At 39.0% G+C, this 23,833-nt stretch overlaps 1 protein-coding gene across 1 annotated transcript; it reads right to left on the bottom strand.

Moving 5' to 3' along the window:
* Window positions 1-8,533: 8,533 nt before the first annotated feature.
* On the bottom strand, window positions 8,534-17,972 carry LOC128660182 (uncharacterized). Its single transcript, XM_053713854.1, has 2 exons — window positions 16,895-17,972; window positions 8,534-11,420 (listed from the first exon to the last, which is right to left on the bottom strand). Exon 2 carries the CDS (start codon window positions 11,410-11,412, stop codon window positions 9,265-9,267), a length of 2,148 nt encoding a protein of 715 aa, XP_053569829.1. The 5' UTR covers window positions 11,413-11,420; window positions 16,895-17,972; the 3' UTR covers window positions 8,534-9,264.
* Between the last annotated feature and the right edge of the window lie 5,861 nt (window positions 17,973-23,833).

The following is a 23,833-nucleotide window of genomic DNA, read 5'->3' as shown; positions in this document are numbered from 1 at the left end:
AGTTAAACAGTTATTTTGCTAAAAAAAAAATACAAACACCCCCTAACACTATACAAACCCCCACCCCCTAAACTACCAAGGGACCTTAAAAGGGCCTTTTGGGGGGCCCTTAAAAGGGCCTTTTGTAGGGCATTGCCTTAAGTTAAACAGGTCTTTTGCTCCAAAAAAATTACAAGCAACCCCTAACACTATACAACCCCCCACCCCCAAACTGCCAAGGGCCCATAAAAGGCCTTTTGTAGGGCATTGCCCTAAGTTAAACAGCTCTTTTGCAAAAAAAAAAAAAAAAACACCCCCTAAAAATATATATTACACAAAATAACAAACAAATAAAAAAAAACACCCCAAAATAAAAAAACTAATCTAGAATAAACTGCCAATGGCCCTTATGTAGGGCAATGCCCTAAAGATAGCAGCTCTTTTAGTGAATTTTTTTTTACAAAAACCCACTAACATTACAAACCCCCACCCCCCAAACCCCCACAATAATAATAAAAAAAAAACCTATCTAAAAAACCTAAGCTACCCATTGCCCTGAAAAGGGCATTTGTATGGGCATTGACCTTAAAAGTGCATTTAGCTCTTTTACTGCCCAGACCCTAAACTAAAAAAAAAAAACACCCAAAAAACCCTTATAAAAGCCTCACACTAACCCCCTAATGATCCACTTACAATTAAAATTCTGATCCAGGCACGAGAAGTCTTCATCCAGGCGGTCTCTTCAATCTTCATCCCGGCGGGGAAGTCCTGATCCAAGAGGCAAGAAGTCTTCATAATGGCGGCCTCTTCAATCTTCATCCAGGCGGCATCTTCTATCTTGATCCTGGAGGCGCAGAGGATCAGGACATCTGGCGCGGAGGATAGGATTTAAGCAGCTCTCATTCTATTGGCTAATTTGAATTAGCCAATAGAATGAGAGCTGCTTAAATCCTATTGGCAGATTTGAATAGCCAATAGGAATTTAGCAGCCTGTCAGGCTCTGTCAGGAATTACAGTTGTCAGGAATTACAGTTGCCATACTCTGTAAGGCAAGAATTTAATGTCATGAACCACAACTGCTGAGATCAAAATATACTTATAGCGTTGTATTGTAGCTGAATTGATTACTGGGAGAGACATAAATTACTCATCAGAGCAATGTAAAAACCCAGAGACCAGGTTGCAGTTAGTTGCAGGTTAATGTTAAGTTTAAGTACACTATCGCCACCACCTGTGATCTCTCACTACATAATGCAGCAGTGTAACAAACTTAATAACCAAATGTTATTAATGCACTCTAGAGCAATTATTGAGAATTAGACTGTAACGTCTATGTATGTAACGAAATCAAGATCAGTTTTGAGGAGAGATATTTAAGCACAATTTTGAAACACTGGTAACGTGAATTTGTTATTGGGGAAGTAGATAGAATCTTACTTTGGAATGTGAATTCTGTGGAGTAGAACTTCGTTACATAGGCAGAGTGGTTTGGGTGGTCTGCGGAGGTCGGGTATCCGTGCAGGAGAGAGTCTAGGCTGCAGCGTGGTTGCAGGTTGGCGTGTGATGTCACCGCTACTCGGAAGTCCGGAAACAGATGTTTGTTGTAGCAAGGAGGAATAAGGTAATGCGGTTAATCCAGAAATGTAACTAAGTTGTCGTAAGGGTCAAATTGATCAGCACAGATGCTGCTCCAGTAGCAAAGCTGTAATACCAAGCAATAAGGAGAATGAGAGGGAAGCTTTTATTCAGGAAGTGTATGTACGGAACTCCTGCTGCATTAAAGGGACAGTAACAGACAAGGTAAAACAGGTATGGACATGACATGACACCCCCCTCTAGGAGCAGCTCGGCGGCTCATGGATGGGGTTGATCAGGATTCCGTTGATGAAATTGAGAGACCAATCTGGTTGCAGAAATGTTGGTAGCCGGTTCGCAGGAATTATCTTCCTGGGTGTATCGCTTCTATTGCATAAGATACTGCAAGGATCCATGTAAACGTCTTAAGTCCAGAATCGCCTTCACCTCAAATTCAGTATCAGGATCTACAGAAATTTGAGAACCTGAGTCCTCGCTAGCTGAAGCTCATAGTGCTTGGTAGGGCTTCAGGAGGGAGACATGAAAGGTAGGATGAACGAGTATTTTATCCGGCAGACGTAACTTCACTGCATTGGAATTAATGATACGATTGATAGGATAAGGTCCAATGTATAGGGAGGAAAGCTTTTTGGATGGAGTAGATCATTTTAATTTTTTTGTGGACAGCCACACTAGATCACCCACGGAATATTCCGGAGCTGGAGTTCTTCTTTTATCATAATAATTATTTTGTACCACTTTAGCGTGTTCAAAGGCGGTTAGAATAGAGGAGAAGTTTGATGTAATGGCATTTGTTAAATCAGTGATGATAGGGCATGAACTTTGGTTATCTGGAAGTAAGTGAAAGGTAGGATGGTATCCGTAGTTAATATAAAAAGGAGTTTGTTTGGTGGTTGAGTGTATGGTGTTATTGTAAGAGAATTCTGCATATTGAAGATAAAGGGACCAGAGGTGTTGCTGATTACTACAAAAACTTCAAAGAATTGCTCTAACCATTGGTTACATCTCTCGGTCTGCCCATTTCACTGGGGATGATAAGCTGAAGTCAATCTTTTATCTACATCGAAAGATTTACAGAACTCAGACCAGAATTTACTTGTGAATTGGGATTCCCGGTCTGTTAGGACAGATTTTTGTAATCCATGGTGTTTAAAAACATGTGTAATTAATAGCTGAACTGTGTCAGAAGCACTAGGCAATTTATGATAGGGAATAAAATGAACCATTTTGCTAAATAAATCTACAACAACTAGTACAGTAGTATTTTGCATGATCGTGGTAAATCAACAATATAGTCTAGAGCAATATCTTGCCAAGGCCTTTTGGTCGTTGCGAGAGGTAGTAAGACGCCATAAGGAGGTTGTTTACTTCTCTTTGAAGTGGTACAAATTCTGCATGTCTGTACATATTCTGCAATATCTTTAGACATACTTGGCCACCAATAAGACCTTTTTTATTAATTATTGTGTTTTATGTAAGCCCGGATGACCCGCCATTAGTGAATCTTGTACAGAATGAAAAAACAAGTCTCTGGAGGAAGGGGTTAAGTATATCTTGTCCCCGTGGTAATATAGACCGTCTTTGTTTTTTGTTAATATATTTAACGGTTTTGTTGTATCGTTTTCTTGTTGGTCCTTAAGGATGGTAGAGCTGTCTATTGACAATGCAATAATGTTTTTTTGCGTAATGACAGTACTGTTTAACCGCAGGTTGATTGGTTTATTGTGAAGTCAGGATAGGGCATCAGCCTTCCCATTCTTTGACGCTGATCTGTATGTGATGAGGTAATTAAATCTGGAAAAATAGAGGTTCCACCTTACCTGTCTTGCAGTTAGTGTTCTGGTGGATTTAAGAAATTGTAAGTTTCTGTGATCTGTGTATATGATGATCGGAAGCGATATTCCTTCTAACAAGTAACGTCAGTGTTCAAGGGACACCTTGATGGCCAGTAGTTCTTTGTCCCCTATTAGATAGTTTAATTCAGGGGAGGTCATGATACGCGAGTAGAAAGCTACAGGATGTAGAGGTTGTTTTACAGATTCTCTTTGCAAAAGAACTGCACCTATTGCATAATCTGAGGCGTCCACCTCTGGTACGTACTGTAAATCTGGGTTAGGGATTCTGAGGATAGGAGCAGTGGTGAATTTGTCCTTGAAATATTCGAAAATTATCTGAGATTCATCTGAGCAGCGAAAAACAACATTAGATTTGATGAGGTTCGTATGAGGCCTAGCTGATGCAGCAAAATTCTTAATGAATTTTTGATAGAAATTGGCAAAGCCCATAAATCTCTGAACATCTTTTTTACACCTAGGGGCTGGCCAGTTCTTTATGGACTGAATTTTAGTTTCCTCCATGTGTATACCTGAGACAGAGATAAAATAACCTAGAAATGTTATACTTTCAGAGTTGAAGATGCATTTTTCTGGCTTTGCGTATAATGAATTACTTCTCAATGTGCAGAGTACTTGTCTAACATGGTTTTTATGTTCGGGAAGAGTTTTGGAGTATATTAAGATATGATCTAAATATATCACAAGATAAACATCTAGAATATCCTTGAATAAGTCATTGATTAGATGCTGAAAGGTGGCTGGGGCATTACAGAGCCCGAATAGCATGACGGTGTATTCGAACAACCCATACCGAGTACGAAACGCCATCAGCCATTCATCTCCTGATCTTACACGAATGAGGTTATAAGCTCTCCTTAAGTCGAGCTTAGTAAAATATTTAGCTCCTTTTCAATAAGCTCTGGAATTAGGGGAAGAGTTTAGCGGTTCTTAACAGTTCTTTTATTTAACTGTCTGTAATCAATAATTGGTCTTAATGACCCATCTTTGTTCTTAACAAAAAAATGCCTGCACCAGCTGGCAAGGTAGATGGGCGTATAAACCCTTTTCTAAGAGGGTAGCGGTTCTTAACAGTTCTTTTATTTAACTGTCTGTAATCAATAATTGGTCTTAATGACCCATCTTTGTTTGTAGCAAAAAAAATGCCTGCGCCAGCTGGCGAGGTAAATGGGCATATAAACCCTTTCCTAAGGTTGTCGTCTAAGTAGGTTTAAAGATGCTGTAACTCTGGCTTAGATAGGGGAAATATATGCCCACAGGTAATATCCGCGCCTGGTAACAGTTCAATAGGGCAATCATATTTCCTGTGGGGGGGGAGTTTTTCTTGCTATATTTTTACTGAAAACATCAGAGAAATCGGCATATTCTGTGGGTATATCAATATCAGTGGTTACCTCATTTATTTGAAGAATGTGTGGGGGAAAACAAGTAGACTTACAAAACTCAGAGTTAAAATTTATTGAAAATGGTGACCATGATATTTGGGTGTTAAGACTGGATATCCAGTTTAAACCTAGGATTAAAGGAACTATGGGTGAGGGTATAACATCAAAACTTAAGTATTCCCTATGTTGATCCTGTGTCACAACTAACAAAGGAATAGTTTCATAAAGAACTGGCCCACAGGTCATAAAATTACCATCAATTACTCTTAAATAAACAGGACTCTGTTTCTTTACTAATGGAATTTTATTTTCATTAGTAAATTGCACATCTATATAATTTGCAGTCGCTCCAGAATCAATGATTCCACTGGCGTTGAGCCGAAAATGATTGCACTGTAAAAGAAGTGGCAATTTACTATAGGTTGTGGAAAAGGTATAGCTGCCGAAACAATGAGTAAATGAAAAAAATCTTACCCCTATTCTGTTGCTGTAAAGCAGGACACTCTTTTACACCATGATCTTCTGCTGCACAGTACATACAGAGGTTTTTACTGCGTCTTCTCAACTTCTCTTGTGGACTTAGGGGTCCTTTTAGGAAACCAATGTCCATTGGTTCACTACTGGTCTTTGGTGTGGAAAGCGGTGTATTGGTGTGGGTATACTTCTTAACCGGGTTTTCTTGATAGGTTTTTTTCATGTTGCCTCTCCCTAAGGCGCCTGTCTATAGTTATACTTAAATTGATTAACTCTTCTAGAGATGGAGATAGATCGATACATGATAGATCATCTTTTATGGCTTCAGACAAGCCCAAACGGAATTGGTTTCTCAAAGAAAGGTTATTCCATTGACTGTATTTAGCCCATTTCTTAAATTCAGTGATATACTTTTCAACACACCTTTTCTTTTGTTTTAATGACCTCATAGCATTTTCTGCTGTTAGTTGCTTATAAGGCTGTAAAAAAGGAGTCTAAGGAGTTAAGGATGTTATCATTCGTCTCAAAGTAATTATTTGCCCAAGTTCTTGGCTCCCCTCTAAGGAAGGATATAGTTGTTAAAACTTTTACTCTGTCAGTGGGGTAAGTATGAGGCTTTAGTGTGAAAAGGAGCAAGCAAGCATTTCTGAAATCTCTGAACTGTGCTCTATCTCCATTAAATTTATCAGGGAGACTAACCTGGGGCTCAGAGGTATGCAATTTAGTTTCAACTATGTCTTTACAGGGAGTGGAGAATTATTAGGCAAATGAGTATTTTGACCACATCATCCTCTTTATGCATGTTGTCTTACTCCAAGCTGTATAGGCTCGAAAACTTACTACCAATTAAGCATATTAGGTGATGTGCATCTCTGTAATGAGAAGGGGTGTGGTCTAATGACATCAACACCCTATATCAGGTGTGCATAATTATTAGGCAACTTCCTTTCCTTTGGCAAAATGGGTCAAAAGAAGGACTTGACAGGCTCAGAAAAGTCAAAAATAGTGAGATATCTTGCAGAGGGATGCAGCACTCTTAAAATTGCAAAGCTTCTGAAGCGTGATCATCGAACAATCAAGTGTTTCATTCAAAATAGTCAACAGGGTCGCAAGAAGCGTGTGGAAAAACCAAGGCGCAAAATAACTGCCCATGAACTGAGAAAAGTCAAGCGTGCAGCTGCCAAGATGCCACTTGCCACCAGTTTGGCCATATTTCAGAGCTGCAACATCACTGGATGCCCAAAAGCACAAGGTGTGCAATACTCAGAGACATGGCCAAGGTAAGAAAGGCTGAAAGACGACCACCACTGAACAAGACACACAAGCGGAAACGTCAAGACTGGGCCAAGAAATATCTCAAGACTGATTTTTCTAAGGTTTTATGGACTGATGAAATGAGAGTGAGTCTTGATGGGCCAGATGGATGGGCCCGTGGCTGGATTGGTAAAGGGCAGAGAGCTCCAGTCCGACTCAGACGCCAGCAAGGTGGAGGTGGAGTACTGGTTTGGGCTGGTATCATCAAAGATGAGCTTGTGGGGCCTTTTCGGGTTGAGGATGGAGTCAAGCTCAACTCCCAGTCCTACTGCCAGTTTCTGGAAGACACCTTCTTCAAGCAGTGGTACAGGAAGAAGTCTGCATCCTTCAAGAAAAACATGATTTTCATGCAGGACAATGCTCCATCACACGCGTCCAAGTACTCCACAGCGTGGCTGGCAAGAAAGGGTATAAAAGAAGAAAATCTAATGACATGGCCTCCTTGTTCACCTGATCTGAACCCCATTGAGAACCTGTGGCCATCATCAAATGTGAGATTTACAAGGAGGGAAAACAGTACACCTCTCTGAACAGTGTCTGGGAGGCTGTGGTTGCTGCTGCACGCAATGTTGATGGTGAACAGATCAAAACACTGACAGAATCCATGGATGGCAGGCTTTTGAGTGTCCTTGCAAAGAAAGGTGGCTATATTGGTCACTGATTTGTTTTTGTTTTGTTTTTAAATGTCAGAAATGTATATTTGTGAATGCTGAGATGTTATATTGGTTTCACTGGTAAAAATAAATAATTGAAATGGGTATATATTTGTTTTTTGTTAAGTTGCCTAATAATTATGCACAGTAATAGTCACCTGCACACACAGATATCCCCATAAAATAGCTAAAACTAAAAACAAACTAAAAACTACTTCCAAAAATATTCAGCTTTGATATTAATGAGTTTTTTGGGTTCATTGAGAACATGGTTGTTGTTCAATAATAAAATTAATCCTCAAAAATACAACTTGCCTAATAATTCTGCACTCCCTGTAATATAAGCTTTTAAAGTATTGCTTTCTATTTTTAGGGTGTTTAAACCATCTGTTAACATATCTACTCTTTGGTTAAGAGTCTGCATGTGAGTAACTAACTCAGCTGGGTCCATCTTAGTTTTCTTTTTTCGCTTGGTATTCTGTCAGGCTCTGTCAGGAATTACAGTTGCCGTACTCTGTAAGGCAAGAGTTTAATGTCATGAACCACAACTGCTGAGATCAAAATATACTTATAGCGTTGTATTGTAGCTGAATTGATTACTGGGAGAGACATACATTACTCATCAGAGCAATGTAAAAACCCAGAGACCAGGTTGCAGTTAGTTGCAGGTTAATGTTAAGTTTAAAGGGATAGTCTAGTATAAATTAAACTTTCATTATTCAGATAGGACTTTTAATTTTAATCAACTTTCCAATTTACTTTTATCATCAAATTTGCTTTTTTCTCTTGGTATTCTTAGTTTAAACTAAACACAGGTAGACTCATATGCTAATTTTTAAGCCTTTGAGGGCTGCCTCTTATCACATGCTTTTTAAATCTCTTTTCAACACAAAGAGACAGAATGAACACGTGGGCCATATAGATAACACTGTGTTCAGGCACAGAGGGTTATTTAAGATCTAGCACAAAACAATGCTAAATGCAAGACAATAGAAAATAACAAGTCACAGTCATGTGATCAGGGGGCTGGAAGAAGGTTCCTAGATAAAAGGTAATCACAGAGGTAAAAAGTATATTAATATAACTGTGTTGGTTATTGAAATAACTGCATTTAAATGGTCCCTAAGACTCTATAAATGTTAGTATCTATTTGCTATACACTTTAGTGAAAGGCTAATATTACATTTAATAATCCCTTATGAATTATTATACCCACTATATAATATTAACACACAATCACTAGCTTAAACTACTTGTAAGGTCATAAACTCACAAAGTCTTATTCCAGCAGTAACAAAACTTTTATTACAATGAGGCTAATTAAACATTATTACAATATGCAGATTAAATATAAATTACACATATGCAAATCACTTATAAATACTCAGCAGTGAACTATACATCAATATTACACTAATACATTTGCCCAATCTATGTGAAAGTATGGTGTGCTGAAATTATGTGTCTGTAAGGATCACTTACTTCTGATGTTAGCTGTGGTCACCATTCCAATTGAAAAAGAGTGAAAGAGAGAGGGTGAACTCCAGTATTCCTGCTACTTTTATTGTAAGTTTTTCATCCCTCCCACAATGATGATGTCACTCATAAGCAAGCCCTCATTGTAATTTTAAGAGTATATGGTTTCATCCTGCATGTGCTTTGGGGGTAGGGAATGGCATTAGCCTTAGACAAAGGATCTTAAGCCAGCTGGTCATCCTTCTCAGATGGGGGTCTGGTAATGTGATCTTTCTACATTCCATAGTGACCTAGTATCTGAATGAGGAGTTAACCCCTTCTTTACCATTCAGCTGAGTTCTTGTAGAATACATATACCATATATATATGTATATATATATACCCCTTCCAGACCATATGTGAATTCAGATCATGCCATTATTACATTCCCCCCTTTTGGCAATGGAGGTTACCATACCCTTCCATTCCAATGGTTGTTTTATATGAGTGAATCTGATGGAAGATTCCTAACCCCACCTATGTGTGATGGCTATATTAGTGTACTAAAGACGCTTCCATTCGCATACCATAATATAAGTGATATACACGTGCAATTAATGATTTTAAATAACAACACATACAAATTTGAATAATTATACATAATATAGAAATAAATAATATGATTATAAATGGATGTATAAACAGATTTCCCAATGCAGAACCCCATGATGACTGTTTCGAAAAGGAATTTGCTAATTTCTGCCACCAGGTTGCACTTGACATCTCCGTAAAAGTATGTTCAATCCTTTGTAGTTCTTGTTCCTGATGGTAGAAATTTACATGAACACGTTCCCCAAAATTTTTAAGATGTTCTAGTAACACAGAGTCTTTTTGCAATAAGGTTACCCATTTTTGCCAAGGTGCATCATCTACTAATATTGGGGTTATGAGTGGAGCCCCCAAGGTAGCGTTATATGTGAGTAACTGTGGGACAGTGAAGTTAAACTGTAGTGAACTTATCCTCACAGGGTACCCAGTAATACAATAAATCCCTGGTGTGATTTGTTCCCTTGAATTACACCTGTCAAACCATACATGCACTTCATCTTTAGGCTTCAATGCAACAAAACACACCTTTCCTTGTCCTAAGGGAAAAATCATATCTTGGGGATTAACTTTCTCCACAAAACCATTGCAATATGAGTGATTATGCCAGCAGGAATCAAAAATTATTCTTGCCTGGTTGGGTAGACATAAAATTTTAGAAGGAAACCTTATGCAGCCAGACATGTCTACCTGTTCCATATGGGAACCATTCCATATAAAATTTGGGAACTCTAACTCATGATGTAAAACATGAGATTCTGTGACAGGTGTTCCTAGTGAAAACAAATGATAAACATTCTGATAGGTACCACTAGTGGGCACAAGTGAAGTAGCCCTGCATATATTTTCCCTGCAGCCCAACCAACTGTTTAACCATAATTCTCTGTGTTTTGATGCAAAACTGTTAACAACAGACTGCTCCCACCCTCCCAAAGGTGTATGGTTATTTTCCATAGCCTGTGCTATTAATTTAAAGTCAGTTGATAATTCTGTTTGCATGGAAATACACACAAAATCCCAGGATACTTCCCTTAACCTGCTAATTACTCCTATCAGTATTTCCTCTGTATGTTGAATGGCAGGACCCTGAACCTGAATGACTGTCTGTGTCAGTGTCTCTACCAGGGTGTTTATCATTTGTTGCGTATGAATCCCTTTTGCATTTAACATCCCCTGAGACTGTAAGGTTGCTGTTAGGCTGGATATGTCAATGGAATTTACCACACCTAGCCCTGTTCCCACACCTCCCAAAACTGTATCCATGATATCCCTCCTAGTCCTTCTCCTAGTACCTTCTGCCCACTTAACTAATGCTTTTTCCATAGTGGCAGTAATTCTGGAACAATTTTGGTAATGTGTGGAAACTAGCCAATCTATTATTTTAATCTTCCACGTGATAAATTGGAATGTGGCATCCCTCAATACTGGAGTTGGCTTGATTGTACTTGTTTGAAATGGACCACTAGAAACAACACTTTTCCCCTTACACATTGGAGTATTGTCATAATGTTTCATCTTTGGTGTAGTGATTAAAGTAGAATAGATCAAAGGCGTAAATGTGGTTGTTTCCTTTATTTGGTCTATTTTTAAGTATACTTCAATCCCTCCACCAAAGTTGGCAGCTGTAACCCTCCAATTAATCCCTTCTCCAATTTGTTGTTCAAATATAACCTTGGTTATATTATAGTTATCGCCATTTATAGTGTGAATAGGATTTGTAAATGTTGTAGACACAGAAACACCTTCTCCCACCAGACCTACAGTCCATTTTCCCCAAGCCACCCACTTACATTCCCATTCAACTTTATTACCCTGATTGACCCTCCAAAAACCAATTAAATTGTCTTGATGTTTTTCTGCAAATATTTCAATTTTCCCACCCACATTAAAAGTCAATTTTCCCAAACAATCTTTGTGAAGGTCTTGAGAGCTCCATAAGCCTGTCCATCCTCTGATGATGCTGCTTGAGCTCCATCTACGACTCCTTGTGAGGTTTGTGATTGACAGTTCATTACAGTCACAGATTGGAAGTTTTTGCAATAACACCCACACAAATACAAATAGGTTTGTGGCGATCATTCCTCTCAGGCTCCACATAATGAAATCTGTCAAAAAAAAGATTAAGAGAATATCAGTTCTTAGCAGAAATATCTACATCTGGGACAGCTGTCCCTCTATACAATTTACATTGGTCAACATGGACCCATTTGTAACCAGGCTGCCTTCTGGTTTTCCCAGGGGTTGATCTTTCTATTTTAATTACAGTATTACCCAATTTGTCCAAAATTCTATAAGGTCCTTCCCAATTTGCATCCCAGGGAGAATTTTTGCGAAAATTTTTAATCATGATCAATCCCCCCTTCTCAAACAGAGGTGTTTGAGGTGTAGATGAAAATTTACAATCTGTTGGGGCCATATTAGAGGCAGCAAAAATTAGCAGTGAGCTCAACTGCTCCTGAATTTGGGAGAGATATTGATCTCTAGACACAGATTCTCTCAAGGGAGTAGACAATTGTGGTTCACCTGGGTGGCCTAATGCCATCTTTCTCCCTGTCATGAGCTCATAGGGAGAACACTTGGTAGCATTTGATGGTGTAGCTCTAATAGCCATTAGAACTGCTGGAAGATGTGTGACCCATGATTTACCATACTGGGAAAGCATTTTTGACAATTTTGTTTTTAATGTGCGATTCATGCGCTCAACTATACCAGAGGATTGTGGATGATATGGTACATGAAATCTTGTCTGTATTCCCAGTAGGGCACAGAGATTTTGCATTACCTGACCTGTAAAATGTGTACCCCTGTCTGATTCAATGAGTGTTGGAAACCCCCATCTTGAGAAAACATGTTCCCACAGTGCTCTGGCAGTAGCCTGTGCAGTATCACAACGAAGTGGAATAGCCTCAACCCATTTTGAAAAAATATCTACAATTACTAGGGCATACCTGAGACCCCCCTTTGATAGTGGAAGTGGGCCTATAAAATCAATTTGGATAGCTTTCCAGGGGCCATCTGCTACTGGTATTCTCTGGAGAATGGGTCTCTGACCTTTAGGGCGTGGATTAATTTGAGCACAAATTAAACATTCTTGTACACATTTTAAACAGGTTTCTGCTAAATCTGGCCAATGAAATTTTTGCCTTAAATGGTACTCTAATGCACTTTGCCCAATATGCCCAAGAAAAGAATGTGTTTGCTGTGTTATAGGTCCCTGCAAATGACTCGGGACCACAAAAACCAATTTAGCCTGTGGATCAATGGGATTAGAGTAACATATTAACCCATTACAAATTGAATAACCATTTGGGAGTGTTTGCTGTTCCTGTAACAGAGGGAAAAGGTTAGGATCTTTAGCTTGTTCTGTTTTCAAATCAGGTACCTCTGAATCTACCATTGTAATCTTTGCTATGTGTACCATTGTATCTTTAGATGTAACATGCTCTCTCCATGCTTCCTGTGTCTCACTGTCATTCTCATCTGATTGCCATGGTTCCCCATCTACAGCTGCCTGTTTGGCTAACATGTCCACATGTGCATTCCCTTGTGAATGTGCATCTGTGAAATGTGTGTGTGCCTTAACTTTAACAATAGCTGACTGCAATGGGTGCTGTGTTCCCCAATCTACCAATTTCTTAAGGGCTTGAACATGTGACAATGGTTTGCCTGCTGAGTCTACCATTCCTCTTAGATTCCAAATTGGTAAGTACTCTGTCAGTGATCTGGTCACATAGGCACTGTCACTGTATATACAAATGTCTTGTGTGTCAAACCTGTGGCAAGCCATAGAAATGGCTTCTAATTCTGCTCTCTGTGCTGAGAATGATCTTGGTAACATAAATTTAAGAGCTAATTGTTGCGAGGGGACCCAAATAGCAAAACCAGTATTAAATTGACCATCCTGCCAAAATCTTGAGCCATCTACATAAATTTGTAAATCCTGGGGAGAAGTTTTGTCCCTGAACAATTTATGAGGCGATTCCCTGTGTGTGAATGTCTCTGTGCAGTCATGGGGTTCACCCTGAGTGTGCATTAGTTGGGGTAATGTGTATTTTGCATTGTGTTGTACAGTGATGTCACGATGTTGCAAATCTATTAACCACCTAGTCACTCTTTGTGTTGAAACCCCACTTAATGATTTCTCCAATAACAGCTTTATAGGGGTATGTGGTGTTTGGAGGATGAGCTTCCCAAATCCCACTATATGCTCAGTAGCCTGAACTGACCAATGCACCCCTAACAAAGCCTTGATACATGCATCATAACCTTTCTCTACTGGAGTAAGAAGCCTGGAAAAATAGCCAACAGGCCTCCATTTTTCAGCCTTCTCCTGCAGTAGGACTGTGGAAATTGAAGTGTCAGATGTGTATGTTTGTAAAGCAAAAGGGGCCTCCCTCTCCACTGTGGCAAGGGCAGGGGCTGATGCTAAACCTTCCTTTAACACTTTAAATGCTTCCTCATGTTCTGTATTCCAAGGAATTTTCCCAACATCCTCCCCTTTCAAAAGATCATAGAGAGGTTTTGCTTTTTCAGCAAACCCTTCAATGAAATCACGAGAAAAATTTACCAAGCCTAAGAATTGTCTTAAGGACTGCCTATGCAAAGGTCTGGGCACCTGAAGTATGGCTGTAACTCGTTCTCTAGTAGGGCATCTTGTACCCCTTTGTATTGATACTCCCAAAAATGTCACCTTTTGTCTCATTAATTGTACTTTCGAAGTGTTTAACTTGAGGCCAGATTCAGCAATCAAGCCAAACAGTTCATTCAGCCGCTCCAAATGTTCCTCTACTGTCTCTGTTTGTAACAAAATATCATCTACATACTGTATGATACTTTCTGGGACTGAGAATGTTTTTAATACCTCTGCTAATGCTTGGTGAAAGTATGTAGGCGAGCTGTGGAAGCCCTGAGGAAGCGAATTGAAGCAAAATTGCATGTTATCAAAGCAGAAAGCAAACTTATATTGGCACTCTGGGGCTAGTCTGACACTCCAAAAACCATTACTTATATCCAGAACAGAATACCACCTACATGTGGCACTCAGTTTGGATACCACTTCAGGAGTAGAAGCAACTAGATTTGTAACAGGTGGGGTAACTTTATTCACCATACGAAAATCAGCAGTTAACCTCCAAGTATTATTTGCTTTCCTTACTGGCCACAAAGGAGAATTATTAGAGGAGGAACATTTCCTAATTATCCCTTGGCTTTCAAGCTGACTAATAATTTGCCTCACAGGTTCAATAGCTTCTGCTGGAAAACGATACTGTCTTTGTGGAGGGGGGTCAGGGCCTACAATATTGATTTCAATGCCTTTTAATATGCCACAATCATTCTTATGTTGAGCCCATATGTCAGGGAAATCCATGACCAATCTCTTCAAATCAGGGTGACTTTCAGTATCCGGCCACACCCTTTCTGAAGGAATTGATGCAATGGATGCTATGGGACTGATGTAAGAGTCATCTAATATTACAGGTTTTCTCCCTCTAGTATCCCTCCACAAAACATTGTTACATAGGTCCACTATCATCCCTTCTGATCTCATTATATCAGCACCAAGTATTGTACCCTCTGTGTTTTTGCTCTGCCAAATGGGAATTTCCTTAGTCCACTGATTACCTAGTGTCATAGTCACATTTGGGATAAGGGATGCTTGGGACTGGGATCCCCCAAGTCCCACAAGAAATGTCTGTCTTGTCCCTTGTGGGGGACTTAATGGTAAGTCTGTCAAAGTTACTGAAGCTCCTGTGTCTATGAGGAGTTTTGTGCGATGGCCCTCAATCACACCATAGACACAGGGACGTCCAGAATGATCCCTAAAGGTGTTACATATAGGGACCATGTCATCCAGGGCCTGAGGTAGTCAGTCAGAGCAGGATATCAGAGGAGAATTATTTTCATAATTCTTTTCATGATATCCCACTTCCCCTCCCCCCACAGTCATCACTCTCAAAGCCTCATGCGCTGGGCCATACAGATTAGTACCAGGCCTAAGCTTTGCGGTGTATTCCTGTCCTGTTTTATCTGGGGGCTTAATCTTGTTATTTTTCCCTACCCAATTATGTGCATAGCTTTCTTTTGGAGGTGCAGAGGGATGTAATCTTTCCTGCCCTCCCTCAGTTTCCTTCTGAATTCTCTTTAAGAATCTGCAATCTACTCGTCTGTGCCCATATTTATTGCAGTAATGGCAAGTACCTTTGAAGGGACCCTCTGAATATTTTTGTTTCCCTTCATTAGTGGTTACCACAGCAATTCTGTGTTGCCCTGTGTTCTTTTTCTTTAAAATGTTCTGCCTAGCCTTACCTATAATAGATAACACACCCTCTAGTGTATTCTTTTCCTCAGCCATCATTTGTATGCTAGGTTCCAAATATGTGAATTTTTGAATTAAATACTGCAACATATCATGAGGTGTTTGTTCTGGTGAAATTCTGTGTGTCAGTCTATATAATTGTTCAAATTTAGCTGCAAATACCCATGGGTCATCATTTAATGCTACTTGCATTTCTGCAAGAGAGTGACTGTCCAAATCTCTACTCCCTGTCACTAGTTTACAAACAGCTTTTAATCTGTCCCCATCTGAACCCCATTTATCCTCCTTAAACCAATCTGTGTTCAAATTAACTGGGCCTGCAACTGGTGATTGTAATCTAGCTGCAATGCTGCCTGGAAGCCACATTTTTAACAAAAAGCATGCTTCCTTATGTGACAGCATGTATTGTTTTACTGCAGACTCAAAATTTGACATGTTAGTGAAAACATCTGCTTTAACATCATACACTGGAAAGAGAGGTTTTAACTTTACCAGTTGTCTCATTACTTTATCTCTATCTTGTTTTATAAGGGTAGTTGATACCAGGGATGATGTTTCAGCAGAGGTGGTAGAAAAAAGTAAATTTTGCGATTGAGTTAAATTTCTTCCCCTGGATCTTACACTGGGTGTTAGTGATAAAGTATCTGTTTGATGTTCTGTGTTTAATGTTCTTGGCCTAGTTATCTGTGGGGTTAGTATTGGAATGTGTGTGCTCTCTGTATTTTGTGTGTGATTCAATCTTTCCTCACTGTGTGGAATAGGCACCCTCCCCCCATCAACATGTGGGCTTTGCACCCTTCCCCCATCAACATGTGCCCCATCTTCCTGCGACACACATGCATTGTCCTCATTTAATACTGCAACAGGGGTTAAGTTTGCAAGTCCCTGTCTCAATGAAGCAATAAGTTGGCCTCTTGCGTCATAATTTTCTTCTAAAGTATTAATATATTCTGCATTTACCCCACATGTGGGGCAATTCTCATCTAATGTGTTACAATTGATCTCTGTTAACATGGCTATTGGGGGAGAATGTTCAAAGATTGCTCTATTCATTTGGTCTTTGATAGCTAACAACAGTTTCATGCAATTCTGTAATTTGGATTTTTCTTTTGTTAAACAAAACCTTTTTTTATCAATAAGCTTATTCTCATTCTCACATTGCAACCACACATCTTTCAGTCTTTTAACTATGTCAGTATTTTCATCAACAATAGGCTCAAATGTGCTACATTCTGCATATTTAACAATTAATTCCATACTCACACTTTAAAGTGTCTTCAGACTGCCAGCAAATCAGATTCACGTCCTGCGCGATATGATTTTCTCTGCGTCTGGTTCAACTGATCCTTAGGTAATGCCTCTCTGGATCTGTAGTCTTGGCCAAAGACTTTACTGCTGAAACGCTCAACTCAAAAACAGTATAGCAAAAACTAGGTTCAATTTTCGTCCAAAAATCACACTTGTATTATAAAAAGAACCTGGATTAGTCCCCCCTTAAAACAAGTGTAGTTGGTAAGAAAATTCGCTGGGTCGGCTCGCCAATGAAATAACTGCATTTAAATGGTCCCTAAGACTCTATAAATGTTAGTATCTATTTGCTATACACTTTAGTGAAAGGCTAATATTACATTTAATAATCCCTTATGAATTATTATACCCACTATATAATATTAACACACAATCACTAGCTTAAACTACTTGTAAGGTCATAAACTCACAAAGTCTTATTCCAGCAGTAACAAAACTTTTATTACAATGAGGCTAATTAAACATTATTACAATATGCAGATTAAATATAAATTACACATATGCAAATCACTTATAAATACTCAGCAGTGAACTATACATCAATATTACACTAATACATTTGCCCAATCTATGTGAAAGTATGGTGTGCTGAAATTATGTGTCTGTAAGGATCACTTACTTCTGATGTTAGCTGTGGTCACCATTCCAATTGAAAAAGAGTGAAAGAGAGAGGGTGAACTCCAGTATTCCTGCTACTTTTATTGTAAGTTTTTCATCCCTCCCACAATGATGATGTCACTCATAAGCAAGCCCTCATTGTAATTTTAAGAGTATATGGTTTCATCCTGCATGTGCTTTGGGGGTAGGGAATGGCATTAGCCTTAGACAAAGGATCTTAAGCCAGCTGGTCATCCTTCTCAGATGGGGGTCTGGTAATGTGATCTTTCTACATTCCATAGTGACCTAGTATCTGAATGAGGAGTTAACCCCTTCTTTACCATTCAGCTGAGTTCTTGTAGAATACATATACCATATATATATGTATATATATATACCCCTTCCAGACCATATGTGAATTCAGATCATGCCATTATTACAGTTATGCAAAACTTGGGAATGGGTAATAAAGGGATTATCTATCTTTTAAAACAATAACAGTTCTATGGTAGACTGTCCCTTTAAGTAGACTATCGCCACCACCTGTGATGTCTCACTAAATAATGCAGTAGTGTAACAAACCAAATGTTATTAATGCACTCTAGAGCAATTATTGAGAAGAGATATTTAAGCACAATTTTGACACACTGGTAACGTGAATTTGTTATAGGGGAAGTAGATAGAATCTTACTTTGGAATGTGAATTCTGTGGAGTAGAACTTCGTTACGTAGGCAGAGTGGTTTGGGTGGTCTGCGGAGGTCGGGTATCCGTGCAGGAGAGAGTCTAGGCTGCAGCGTGGTTGCAGGTTGGCGTGTGATGTTACCACTTCTGTTTGTTGTAGAAAGGATGAATAAGGTAATGCGGTTAATCCAGAACTGTAACTAAGTTGTCGTAAGGGTCAAATTGATCAGCACAGATGCTGCTCAGTAGCAAAGTGGTAATACCAAGCAATAAGGAAAATGAGAGGGAAGCTTTTATTCAGGAAGTGTATGTACGGAACTCCTGCTGCATTAAAGGGACAGTAACAGAGAAAAGGTAAAACAGGTATGGACATGACACAGCCTTAATTCCTATTGGCTGATTCAAATTTTTCAGCCAATAGGAATGCAAGGGACGCCATCTTGAATCTCGTCCCTTGCATTGAAGATTCAGTGTACAGCGGTGATAGTATGTAGAGGATGCTCCGCGCCGGATGTCTTCAGGATGGACCCGCTCCACGCCTCCGGGATCAAGATAGATGATGCTACCTGGCTGAAGATTGAAGAGGCCGTCTGGATGAAGACTTCTCGCTGCTTGGATCAGGACTTCTCTGCCGGGATGAAGATTGAAGAGGCCACCTGGATGATGACTTCTTGCCACCTGGACCAGGACTTCAACTCCGGGATGAAGATGGTTCAAGCGGGACTTCAAAAACTGTAAGTGGATCAGGGTCAGGGGGTTAGTGTTAAGCTTTTTTAAGGGTTTTTGGGTGTTTTTTTTTTAGTTTTGGGTCAAGGCAGTAAAAGAGCTAAATGCCCTTTTAAGGGCAATGCCCATACAAATACCATTTTCAGGGCAATGGGTAGCTTTTTTTATTTTGGGTGGGCTTTTTTATTTTGATAGGGCTATTAGATTAGGTGTAATTCTATTTTATTTTGGATAATTTTGTTTGTTATTTTTCGTAATTTTGTGTTTGTTATTTTTTGTAACTTAGTATTTTTTTGTTTTTGTATTTAGATACTTTGTAATTTTAGATAGTGTTAGGATTTTTTTAATGTGTAGTTTAGTTTAATTTAATTGGCAGTTAGTTTAATTTTTGTTTAATTATTATATTAGTTTAATCGGTAGTTTAAACTTAGTTTTTTTAATTTGACAGGTAAGTTTTAATTTAATTTAACTCCTGTTTCCGGCGAGCCTGAAGGCTCGCGCGGAAACAAGGGGAACAGGGGCCATTCGGCCCTTGTTAAATAGACCCCATAGATTCTTTCATAAAATAAAACACACAATAAATGAGGGCCAGACAAAAAAGGAGAAGGAGTTATTATAAACTTAATAAATCTTGCAGCATTGTTTGGACACACTTTGCATGAACAAGTATGAATAAGTGTATTTCTTCTTTCTTCTGGTACATTATTTTTCACATAACTCTACAGTCTTCCTTACATGGAACTATTACTGAAGTAAACTATTAATAATTTTACTTATTTTCTTTATTTCCCATGATGGGCTATATTACAAGTGGAGCGCTAATTTATTGTGATCCCGTAAATGGGAAAATTTGCTCGTTTAATGGCGTGCGATAAATAACCAGCCATTACAAGTGGCTAGTTATTGCTAACATAAGCTTGCGGTAGCAATTAGCACTCCGAAAATTAACCAGAAATCAGATCTCTGGTTAATTTTAAAAATGTGCCCCAGTTGCCCCCAAACTACAATGTAGTGTAGCTATTAATAAAAAATAATATAGCATTTTACTTTTTTTTTAAATGACTGCAAGAAGCAGTTATGAGGGATTAAAGTTGGTGGGTGTTAACAAAAAATCAGCACTGCAAAGTGCCTTTACGTTGCTTTCCATGGAGAACTGTGTGTTTTCTATGAATATATACTGTTAGTACAGTATCTCACAAAACTGAGTACACCCCTCACATTTTTGTAAATATTTAATTGTATCTTTTCATGTTACAACACTGAAGAAATGACCCTTTGCTACAATGTAAAATAGTGAGTGTACAGCCTGTATAACAGTGTAAATGTGCTGTCCTCCTCAAAATAACTCAACACACAGCCATTAATGTCTTAACCGTTGGCAACAAAAGTGAGTACACCCCTAAGTGGAAATGTCTAAATTGGGCCCAATTAGCCATTTTGCCTCCCTGGTGTCATGTGACTCCTTAGTGTTACAAGGTATCAGGTGTGAATGGGGAGCAGGTATGTTACATTTAGTGTTATTGCTCTCACACTATGTCATACTGGTCACTGGAAGTTCAACATGGCAAAGAACTCTCTGAGGATCTGAAAAAAAGAATTGTTGCACTACATAAGGATGGTCTAGGCCAGTGTTTTTCAACCAGTGTGCCGTGGCACACTAGTGTGCCGTGAGAGATCCTCAGGTGTGCCACGGCAGACTGACAACAGTGTGACATATTTTTTAAACTTTGCTTGTTTTTTACTCCCAGTGCAGTGGTAGTTTGTAGGAGGCATGGCATAACAGCACAATACATACAGTATGTGTGTGTTTGTGTGTATGTGTATATATATATGCTGTATTAGGCTACAATGTGTGATTTTTTTTAAATTTTGGGATGGTGGTGTGCCACAGGATTTTTTAATGTAAAAAAGTGTGCCACGGCAAAAAAAAGGTTAAAAATCACTGGTCTAGGCTATAAGAAGATTGCCAAGACCCTGAAACTAAGCTGCAGCATGGGCAAGACCATACAGCAGTTTCACAGGACAGGTTCCACTCAGAGCAGGCCTTGCCATGGACAACCAAAGAAGTTGAGTGCACGTGCTCAGCGTCATATCCAGAGGTTGTCTTTGGGAAATAGACATATGAGTGCTGCCAAGGGTGAAGGGCAGTGACGTGCTGTCATAGGAGGTAGGTGTCCTATGTGTGTATTGCAGTTGCACATTTGTAATGTATTATGTTTAATAAAAAATATATATTTTTAAAATGTATTTATAATTTTTTTTTATGTAGCCATTCCAAGGTACCCCCATAGCCCCCCCCCGCAGCCGGCTCCGCCACCATTATATTATACAAGGCTTAGGCTGAGCTGAGCACTGCCTGCAAATTAGCTATCTTATTCTCTATCCATATCCATGTTACGCAATAAAGGAGAGGCTGTGAGCCGTGCAGTTGCCCTCCCATTGCGCAACATGGATAGCTTGCAAATGAAGTGTATGAGCCACGAGAGCTAGCCCCACCTAGTGGAGCTGCTTAAGCTCCTCGCGGCCCATACGCTCCCTAAGGAGGCGGCTGTTTAAATAGCCTCAGGGGACTCAGGAGCCAATCAGAGGTGGGTCTCAGTTAGTGACATCACTCTCTTGTGGCGCCTCAGCCTGTAGGAGGCTTGTGTTATTCTGGCGCGAAGAGTACTGAACTGAAGAAAACTGCTGCTGAGAAAGGACTTGAGACGGTGTGACCTGTGCTGCGGCCCTGTTGAACTTTGAAATTGAATGTCACTGACAGTGTCTGGTGTAGAACTACCACGGTAAGTAGTGTAATAATAATATTTTTTTCCCCTATTTGAATCGTAAGCCTGCTTAGGAGTCTGCTCCAGCCAGTGTTTATCATCTACATCCAAATAATAAATAAATGATCTGATCTTATATGCAGATGCGTGGGTATTACTATATTCTTTCTCTTCTGAATTGTGTCTGCTTTTATTTATTGCAGATAAAGGAAAAGTTTTGCGACAAAACTTTTCCTTAACCTGAAATAAATAAAAACAGACACAATTCAGAAGAGAGAATATAGTAATACCCACGCATCTGCATATAAGATCAGATCATCTATTTATTATTTGGATAACTGGAGCAGACTTCTGACCGGCCGGCTTACAATTTCAAAGAGGTCATTACTTGCACACAGGGAGAAACGTTATGTATATGCTGTCTGTGACATGACTATTAACAAACCACACTATAGCCAGGCTAGGCATACGCATAGAGGAACACTGAGCCAATCTATTAGTCATAAAGATTGTTTGTTGTGGCATTTAATGTAATTTTAGTGCTGTGGTGTAGGTGACATGCTACTGTTATAACTCACATATCTGATACTACTGCCTAGATGAGAGTTATGTGAGAGCGAACTGCGGTAATAAATGTGTGGGGTAATTTGTGATTTGCGATCACATTAACTTTGATGCACTGGGCTTGCTTTTACAGACAGCACACAACTTGCAAGCTTCTAATTAATGGCTGTAGCCTTGTCATTGAGGAAAAAATATAACATCCAGATCATTAACCCCTTGGCTGCAAGAGATGGCTGCAGTGTATTTCAATGCAGTGTACTGTAGCCCCTTTTGGCAGACATGGGGTTAAATTGTGCTCTAAAAGTTATGTTTTCCTAAGAGCTCTGTGTAGAGGTGAGGAGGTTATGTGGATAGGCTGGTATTTATTGATTTACAACCCTTAGAAATGATGTCTGTCTGCACTAGTCAGTGAAGCCCCAATGTATTTTAACATTCCTAACAAATGTAGTGATACATAAGGATCTAGTTTTCTTTTAAATTAATTGCTGAATAAATGTTTAAGTATACAAATTATGTTAAAATGCAGCATGTTGTGTAATAAAGGTGTGATGTGCAATATAGCTGTGCTTGTATTATAAGGCATTATATTTGAGATTGAAATAAAATACATGGTTAGCGCTGCTAAGCATAGAGAAAAAAAACATACATGGAATAAAAATAGTAGGTCAATGTGTCAATAATAATACAACGAAATAATAAAAATTATTAAAATGTTTATAAAACAAAATAAAAAAAGTCCATAAACACATAGGTACAGTCGCCAGAAAGGAGTAATGCAAAAAAATTCCAGATATTCCCAGAAATTCTTCAGATAAGGTCCCCCCAAGGATGTGCACTTACTTGAGAAAACCTCAATCCATATGAGGTAAGTAATGACGTAATCACCATCTGATAGGTTTAAAGCAGTCTGTAAGATCCAGGATCTTACAGACTGCTTTAAACTTATCAGATCTCAGCTGATTTTACTTGGTGCCACGATTTGCTGTTGTTTGCTGTACATTTTCCTCATAAATTGAGGTTTTCCTTGTGAGTAGGTTTTCATTGTAAGTGTTTTAAAGCTCTAATAAAAAGTTAATACACTATCAGTGTTCCCTCTTTTTCTCTGCCTTTTTTGAGCCTTTGTGAAGGTTTACCACTACCTAAGGAAAGGGGGTTTGAAAGTTTCTACCTGTGGGGACTTCAAGAGCTGTAGAGGACCTGCATCAGAAACCAGTGGCTTGTCAAGACAGTTGGATTTGATGGTGATTACGTCATTACTTACCTCATATGGATTGAGGTTTTCTCAAGTAAGTGCACATCCTTGGGGGGACCTTATCTGAAGAATTTCTGGGAATATCTGGATTTATTTGGAATTACTCCTTTCTGGCGACTGTACCTATGTGTTTATGGACTTTTTTTTATTTTGTTTTAAAAACATTTTAATAATTTTTATTATTTTGTTGTATTATTATTGACACATTGACCTACTATTTTTATTCCATGTATGTTTTTTTTCTCTATGCTTAGCAGCACTAACCGTGTATTTTATTTCAATTTCTATTTTAGAAGGGGGATAATAGG

Source organism: Bombina bombina, chromosome 5 (genome assembly GCF_027579735.1).
Source record: "Bombina bombina isolate aBomBom1 chromosome 5, aBomBom1.pri, whole genome shotgun sequence".
NCBI lineage: Eukaryota > Metazoa > Chordata > Amphibia > Anura > Bombinatoridae > Bombina > Bombina bombina.
This window is presented reverse-complemented; position numbering and strand designations above follow the sequence as displayed.